Raw genomic sequence first — 8,804 nt, 5'->3', positions numbered from 1 at the left:
ACCGTGATCTCATTGAATGGTGGAACAGGCTCGAGGGGCTAAATGCCACTCCCACTTGCTGCCTCCTGATATGTGCCACCTTCTCCTGCAAGAAAGCGGGACGTGTGTCTGGGTGATGTGCCTGCCATGGTTGAATAGCTGCCAGTGTGTGTGGCCTGTGAGTTGTGGGTGGGCGGCTTGAAACGGTGGTAATGGGTGAGGGTGAGAGGAAGCATCTGATTGGAAGAGTTGAGTGCTGATGGAAAGAGTTTATTGGTCTGTGGGTGATGGGGGTGTAGTGTGTGGGGCAGTTGGGAGGAGACACCACTTGACAGTTGACCTCACTCACCTTGACCACTCATGACAAAGCATTGAACTTCTTCCTGCACTGCATCCATGTTCATGATGCTGTGAGCCTGACATTGACTTCGTCCCCCGCTGCCTCCCACTGCCTTTTGGGCGTGTGTCTGGAGGGCCTCTTGCTCCCTCCGACCCTGTGGATATAGGATGTCCCTCCTTCTGTCCACCTCTTGCACCAAGGCCTCTGGTGCATCAGCAGAGAACCTTGGTGCAGGCTCTCTCGCAGGCCTGGTCCCAACTCAGATCGGCAGGGTCTGACGTGCAGATTGGAGGATGTGGGATTTAGTAGTGCACAACTTTTATTCGATGTTTTAACATAACTCACCAGTGTGTAAACATAGGGACGGGAGCTGCATCTGTGTTTTACGTGTGCGATGTCTGATCTCTGTTCAGACTCTGTACAGATAGTTATTTTCAGCAAATAACAGGTACCAGCTACCTTTAAGAGACTTCTAAGAAACATCCTCCCTTTAAGAGATTGAGCTCCCCCTGCTGATTGTGTGTGCGAATTGCATTGATTCCACACGCAAGGCCTGGCATTGCGTTACCACTGCCCAAAACGGGCCCTTATCGAATTTTTCCCCTGGTGTGATCAAATCCCACCGCGGACTGTTTGAGAATGTGACATTTTTTTCTTACTAAAAATCTGCAAATGAAATTATGGGTCTATGTAAGAGTGACCATGAAGCTGTCGGATTGCCATTAAAAGACCAACTCGTTGACTAATGTCCTTTTAAGGAAGGAAGGCTGCAGTCCTTGCCCAGGTCTGGGACGATATGTGACTCCAGTCCCCACAGCAAATTGGTTGACTCTTAACTGCCCCTTTGAAGTGGCCTAGCAAGCCCCTCTGTTCTATCAAGCCTACTACAGAACCTTCACCACACGGACTGCAGCGGTTCAAGAAGGCGGCTCACCACCACCTTCTCAAGGGCAATTAGGGATGGGCAATAAATGCCGGCCTCGCCAGGGACGCCCACATCCCGTGAATGAACTAATCTCGTTTCTAGACGTCATGCCCCAAGTCAAAATGAGAAATGATCCAGACAACGCAAGTAAGGTGGGTGTTTTTAAAGCTTTATTTGTTCATAGAAAATGCAAAAAAAAACCAAAGGGGCAAGTTACACTGGCCGCCGCCTTTCTGGACTGACACTTCCACATTAGAGCTCAGGTCAAGCACATCTTCATTTACGGGCCTGATCCCTACACATGAGACACGAGGAGAGGCAGCAAAAGAGGGCTAAGAACTCGCTAAAGTCGATATCGTTAGATATATCTTTCTCGATGATCAACTTAGCAAGTTGAGCTGCAGATTTTTCCTTTGAAAGAAGATTGGAAAAAAAAAAATCAGTTATTTCTTGGCATTCAGATTTCCCCATCATGACCCATCAATTTGACTCACTGGGAAGCTCTCTCACTTCTGCATCAGAAGGTCGAGGGTTCGAGTCGCACTCCAGAGACTTGAGCCCCTTATTCTGGGCTGACGCTCCCAGGGCAGCACTGCACTGTCGGTGTGGCTTTGGCTAGCTGAAGGTTACAATCCCACAGCTCAGGGCAGGGAGTTCCTCCCAGGTGACCTGGTCAATGTTTCCTCATTGCGATTACCGAAATGAAACTACGTCAAACCAATTCAGTTACACGTGCAGTCCTCTGAGGTGGGTACATGCAAGTGTGAGTCTGGTCATTTGGCGGAGAGAGGGAGTTCGGATTGATGTCTGAAAGCCTTTGCCTCCATCTTCCCTCTCAATGACCAACCTTTCCTGTCTCTCGCTATCTTCCTCTCTCCATCAGAGACCCATTGCTATGTCTCCCGTTGCCTTTACCACCGCCCCCAAAAATGGATCTCCTTGGTGTCCTTCAAGCCCCAAACTCCTTGATATCTTCTCAGTCCCCTCTTGTCGGGGCACACAGGAGTCCTTTTCTATCAGAAGTGCCAGCAACAGAGTAGGACCCAGTGAGAATGTTTTCAGTGTTGCTCATACCTCATTGCCCGGTTCAGATTGTCAATTTAATGTCAAAATGTGGCACACTTTGGTATAGAGCCGCCCACCCAGGTTTCACATATTCCTGGAGGTCACATCAAAGCCCTCTTTCTACCCCACCATCTCCAATATTTTTATTAGTAATCAAAGTAAATGAAAACCATACTCTTGGTGATATGAGCCACAGCCCAATGGGACCTGTCCACACTCTCTCTGGATCTCACCATCTTTTCTATTGAAAAACGCACGTTAACTGCGGCCCTGACCTAGAATTGAACTGGCCCTTCTCGACCAGCCTCCAGCTATGGCCCATTCTTCACTTCAACTCCCCCCCGTTACGTTGGAAAGGTAACCCACTTATATTGTACTCACGTCAAAGATAGACAACTCCTTACTAAACAAGGTTTTAAGCTCATTGACGTTCAGCGTGGAAGCGGACCCCTCAGCTTTGGCGTAGTGTTTGAAGACTTCTTCAATTGATTTCATGGCAACTTCTAGCTTAGACATCTTGAGGGCTGTAGATCTAAGGAGACACACGAGTCATAACTAAGGCATCACATATGCAAATTTCTTTGCCAATCAAAAGAGAAAGCATGAAAAGAGAGCAAGTCATTTCAGACTGGGTTCTTCCAACCTTAGAGAGCAGCTCGGAATTTATCAGCAGCCGCCATTCTACAGAACAATTTCCCAGCACACAGCCTCTCATTGCCCTCAAGATGCTACCACACAATCCAACAAGTGGCATAAGGTTCCAATTCTCAAAACATCTCAACATGAGACAGGGAGCAACGCCACGGGGGATCGGCGTCGCATCCGAGACAGGGAGCAACGCCACGGGGGATCGGCGTCGCATCCGAGACCGGGAGCAACGCCACGGGGGATCGGCGTCGCATCCGAGACCGGGAGCAACGCCACGGGGGATCGGCGTCGCATCCGAGACCGGGAGCAACGCCACGGGGGATCGGCGTCGCATCCGAGACCGGGAGCAACGCCACGGGAGATCGGCGTCGCATCCGAGACCGGGAGTAACGCCACGGGGGATCGGCGTCGCATCCGAGACCGGGAGCAACGCCACGGGGGATCGGCGTATCACCCGATACCGGGAGCAACGCCAAGGGGGATCTGCGTATCACCCGAGACCGGGAGCAACGCCACGGGGGATCGGCGTCTCACCCGAGACCGGGAGCAACGCCACGGGGGATCGGCGTCTCACCCGAGACCGGGAGCAACGCCACGGGGGATCGGCGTCTCACCCGAGACCGGGAGCAACGCCACGGGGGATCTGCGTATCACCCGAGACCGGGAGCAACGCCACGGGGGATCTGCGTATCACCCGAGACCGGGAGCAACGCCACGGGGGATCGGCGTATCACCCGAGACCGGGAGCAACGCCACGGGGGATCGGCGTATCACCCGAGACCGGGAGCAACGCCACGGGGGATCGGCGTATCACCCGAGACCGGGAGCAACGCCACGGGGGTCGGCGTATCACCCGAGACCGGGAGCAACGCCACGGGGGATCGGCGTCTCACCCGAGACCGGGAGCAACGCCACGGGGGATCGGCGTCGCACCCGAGACCGGGAGCAACGCCACGGGGGATCGGCGTCTCATCCGAGACCGGGAGCAACGCCACGGGGGATCGGCGTCTCATCCGAGACCGGGAGCAACGCCACGGGGGATCGGCGTCTCATCCGAGACCGGGAGCAACGCCACGGGGGATCGGCGTCTCATCCGAGACCGGGAGCAACGCCACGGGGGATCGGCGTCGCATCCGAGACCGGGAGCAACGCCACGGGGGATCGGCGTCGCATCCGAGACCGGGAGCAACGCCACGGGGGATCGGCGTCGCATCCGAGACCGGGAGCAACGCCACGGGGGGATCGGCGTCGCATCCGAGACCGGGAGCAACGCCACGGGGGATCGGCGTCGCATCCGAGACCGGGAGCAACGCCACGGGGGATCGGCGTCGCATCCGAGACCGGGAGCAACGCCACGGGGGATCTGCGTATCACCCGAGACCGGGAGCAACGCCACGGGGGATCGGCGTATCACCCGAGACCGGGAGCAACGCCACGGGGGATCGGCGTATCACCCGAGACCGGGAGCAACGCCACGGGGGATCGGCGTATCACCCGAGACCGGGAGCAACGCCACGGGGGATCGGCGTATCACCCGAGACCGGGAGCAACGCCACGGGGGATCGGCGTCTCACCCGAGACCGGGAGCAACGCCACGGGGGATCGGCGTCTCACCCGAGACCGGGAGCAACGCCACGGGGGATCGGCGTCTCACCCGAGACCGGGAGCAACGCCACGGGGGATCGGCGTCTCACCCGAGACCGGGAGCAACGCCACGGGGGATCGGCGTCTCACCCGAGACCGGGAGCAACGCCACGGGGGATCGGCGTCTCACCCGAGACCGGGAGCAACGCCACGGGGGATCGGCGTCTCACCCGAGACCGGGAGCAACGCCACGGGGGATCGGCGTCTCACCCGAGACCGGGAGCAACGCCACGGGGGATCGGCGTCGCATCCGAGACCGGGAGCAACGCCACGGGGGATCGTCGTCGCATCCGAGACCGGGAGCAACGCCACGGGGGATCGGCGTCGCATCCGAGACCGGGAGCAACGCCACGGGGGATGGGCGTATCACCCGAGACCGGGAGCAACGCCACGGGGGATCGGCGTCGCATCCGAGACCGGGAGCAACGCCACGGGGGATCGGCGTATCACCCAATACCGGGAGCAACGCCAAGGGGGATCTGCGTATCACCCGAGACCGGGAGCAACGCCACGGGGGATCGGCGTCTCACCCGAGACCGGGAGCAACGCCACGGGGGATCGGCATCGCATCCGAGACCGGGAGCAACGCCACGGGGGATCGGAGTCTCATCCGAGTCCGGGAGCAACGCCACGGGGGATCGGCGTCACACCCGAGACCGGGAGCAACGCCACGGGGGATCGGCGTCGCATCCGAGACCGGGAGCAACGCCACGGGGGACCGGCGTCTCACCCGAGACTGGGAGCAACGCCACGGGGGATCGGCGTCTCATCCGAGACCGGGAGCAACGCCACGGGGGATCGGCGTCGCATCCGAGACCGGGAGCAACGCCACGGGGGATCGGCGTCGCATCCGAGACCGGGAGCAACGCCACGGGGGATCGGCGTCGCATCCGAGACCGGGAGCAACGCCACGGGGGATCGGCGTCTCATCCGATACCGGGAGCAACGCCACGGGGGATCGGCGTATCACCCGAGACCGGGAGCAACGCCACGGGGGATCGGCGTATCACCCGAGACCGGGAGCAACGCCACGGGGGATCTGCGTATCACCCGAGACCGGGAGCAACGCCACGGGGGATCGGCGTCGCATCCGAGACCGGGAGCAACGCCACGGGGGATCGGCGTATCACCCGAGACCGGGAGCAACGCCACGGGGGATCTGCGTATCACCCGAGACCGGGAGCAACGCCACGGGGGATCTGCGTATCACCCGAGACCGGGAGCAACGCCACGGGGGATCTGCGTATCACCCGAGACCGGGAGCAACGCCAAGGCATGAGATTCAAATCACTTCAAGTACTTTTGAAATCGAGCCAATTTGCGCACAGCAAGATCCCATAAACAGCAATGTAATAATGACCGAGATAATCTGTTTTTTAGTGAGGGATAAATATCGGCCCCAGGACCCCGGGGAGAACTCCCCCCTGCTCTTCTTCCAGTACTGGCCGCGGGATCTTTTACGTCCGCCCGAGAGGAGCAGATGGGGCTTCGGTTTAACGTCTCATCCGAAAGACGGCACCTCCGACAGTGCTGCACTCCCTCAGCACTGGCACCGGGAGTGTCGGCCTGGGTTTTTGTGCTCAAGTCTCTGGGGTGGGGCTGGAATCCATGACCCTCTGACTCAGAGGCGAGGGAGTTACCCACTGAGCCATGGCCATCTCTCTCTGCCTCGTTGAATACACAGATGGAACTGACCTGCACTCATGTGGGCAATGACTTTAGACCAGACTATTACCGGTGAGACCTGGCTTCAAATCCAGCCGAGACTGAGAGTGCCTTTCCCCTCAGGATCCTCTTTCGGGAGTTAGGGACAGTCTCAAAGTGAGGTGCAGCACAAAGCTCCCAACAATTTCTGGCTAAAATACATAGAGACGGAAGTGATTTATACCCGGGTAAAACGATATTTTGTCCAAGCGAAGGACCAAATCTGCGGAGGGACACACCCAGCGCCTGCTGAAACGGCACTTCAGCACATCTTCAGTCCAAAGTCTCAGGATGATCCCAGTCCCCGATCTGGTTAGCCCCACACAACCTCTCTCCCACCCTCCCTGTGTGTGTGTGTCTCTCTCTCTCTCTCTCTCTCTCTCTCCCTCCCTCCCTCCCCCAGTGTCTCTCCATATTTTTGGAACTGACGGAGAGTTTCGATATCCCGCCCTTTTGTCGCAGATCAGCCTTCTGTTCTAGAAACTGCCTGATTATCCACATCCTTCAGTCTTACATAAACTGACCTCTCCCCCTCTCCCCCTATCCTTCTATTCCTTTCTCCCTCATGTGTTTATCTAGATTCCCCTTAAATCCATCTCTGTTATTCCCCTCAATCACTCCATGTGGGAGTGAGTTCCACATTCTCACCACTCTCTGGATAAAGAAGTTTCTCCTGAATTCCCGATTGGATTTATTAGTGACTATCTTATATTTATGGCCCCCGAGTTCGGGTCTCCGCCACAACTGGAAACATCTTCTCTATGTTTACCCTATCGAACCCTTTCGTAATCTTAAAAGATCTTTATCAGGTCACCCCTCAGCCTTCTCAGAGAGAAAAGAGCCCCAGCCTGTCCTGATAGCAGAACGGAGGGGTTGTAACAATCTTGTAATCTTTTTTTGCACCTTCTCCAGTGCCTCTATGTCCTTTTCGTAGCATGGAGTCCAGACACTGTCTCACTGCCTGTCTCTATATCTGGCTGGCTGTTTTCCTCTCCCTTGACTTTTCTCTCACCCTCCTCTCGTTCTGCCTACCTCTATTTCTCTGTCTGTTTTCCTCCCTCTCTCGTTCTTCCTATCTCTTCTTTTTTCTCCACGACTATCTCGATTTCTCTCTCTCGTTCTGTATCCTCCCTCTTTCTGTCTCTCTCTCTCTCGCACACCCGCGTACCTTACACCTGCCAGCTCCACAAGAGGAAAATCACAAGCATGTTTCCGCCTGAGATTTGCTCACAGCAAAGGCAACCATTCACCCAAACAAGTTCCAACGAGACACCGCCCTCATGACCAAATTGCTCAGTCACCCACTTCACTACTGGCACAGTGGAATCTGAATGCATTCATTTCATTGAGGTGTTCACATTTAACTACAGAACCGACATTCATTCCGTGCACGCCTAGACAATTAGGCTATTGAACCATAGAGGCATCACCTCGCACACTTTAAGGCAGCACCGGGGAGGACTGGGTGATCTGCTCTAGTCTCCCCAGCCCAGGGGACACAAAGGTCCATTGCTGGCACTGCCCTTTACTGAGATCAGCAAACTCCAGGCACCCACTGAACAATCACTCCCTCTCCCTCTCTCCCTCTCTCCCTCTCTCCCACTCCCTCTCTCCCACTCCCTCACTCCCACTCCCTCACTCCCACTCCCTCACTCCCACTCCCTCACTCCCACTCCCTCACTCCCACTCCCTCACTCCCACTCCCTCACTCCCACTCCCTCACTCCCACTCCCACTCCCTCACTCCCTCACTCCCTCACTCCCTCTCCCACTCTCTCTCTCCCTCTCCCTCTCCCACTCCCCCTCTCCCACTCCCACTCCCACTCCCACTCCCACTCCCTCTCCCACTCCCTCTCCCTCTCCCACTCTCCCTCTCCCTCTCTCCCACTCCCTCTCTCCCACTCCCACTCCCTCTCTCCCACTCCCTCTCTCCCACTCCCTCTCTCCCACTCCCTCTCTCCCACTCCCTCTCTCCCACTCCCACACTCCCACTCCCACTCCCACTCCCACTCCCACTCCCACTCCCACTCCCACTCCCACTCCCACTCCCACTCCCACTCCCACTCCCACTCCCACTCCCACTCTGACCCATTTCTCCCTCAAATCACTCACCTGATCCGCAGTGAAATGATGTCTGTCCGGCAGAGGATGATGTGTGTCCTTGGGAGTCCGTGTCGGCCCTTTAAACCCTCCTGAGCCAGCTCGGCTCCGCCCCCCCCTCGCTGGGCGTGGGCCTCACTTCGATTGGAGGATGACCTCATCGACTGGGGATTGGACAGTTCAATCCCCGCCCATCGGCCAAAAAAAACCCACTTCTGCGTTTTTTTAAAAGCTCAATTATCCAGGGACCGTGCCCATCGCCTCAGGCTGGGAAACTCCTTTTCTCTCTGAATTTCTTTCCTTCCCTCTCACTGGGCAATAAACTTTCAGCGATGGTGTGAAACCTGCAACAGCAGATCGAGCTCCATTTTAGATTCTGTTCGAGGTTCCCTGTCGGGAG

The 8,804-nt window shown here is 56.8% G+C and overlaps 1 protein-coding gene across 1 annotated transcript; it reads right to left on the bottom strand.

Moving 5' to 3' along the window:
- Window positions 1-1,397: 1,397 nt before the first annotated feature.
- On the bottom strand, window positions 1,398-8,580 carry LOC137306724 (protein S100-P-like). Its single transcript, XM_067976089.1, has 3 exons — window positions 8,417-8,580; window positions 2,691-2,841; window positions 1,398-1,655 (listed from the first exon to the last, which is right to left on the bottom strand). The coding sequence occupies exons 1-3, from the start codon at window positions 8,563-8,565 to the stop codon at window positions 1,521-1,523; spliced, it is 435 nt and encodes a 144-aa protein (XP_067832190.1). The 5' UTR covers window positions 8,566-8,580; the 3' UTR covers window positions 1,398-1,520.
- Window positions 8,581-8,804: the final 224 nt, after the last annotated feature.

Source organism: Heptranchias perlo, chromosome 44, assembly GCF_035084215.1.
Source record: "Heptranchias perlo isolate sHepPer1 chromosome 44, sHepPer1.hap1, whole genome shotgun sequence".
NCBI lineage: Eukaryota > Metazoa > Chordata > Chondrichthyes > Hexanchiformes > Hexanchidae > Heptranchias > Heptranchias perlo.
The sequence above is the reverse complement of the archived record's forward strand: the minus strand, read 5'-3'. Positions and strand labels throughout refer to the sequence as shown.

Bases quoted from the DNA above. Each gene is read 5' to 3' on its own strand.
- LOC137306724 (XM_067976089.1), bottom strand. From the start codon at position 8,565: ATGAGGTCATCCTCCAATCGAAGTGAGGCCCACGCCCAGCGAGGGGGG. The intron at 2,842-8,416 runs GTGAGTGATTTG...GTGTCTCCTTAG, and splicing joins ATCATTTCACTGCGGATCAG to ATCTACAGCCCTCAAGATGT. The intron at 1,656-2,690 runs GTGAGTACAATA...CTTCTTTCAAAG, and splicing joins AGGAGTTGTCTATCTTTGAC to GAAAAATCTGCAGCTCAACT.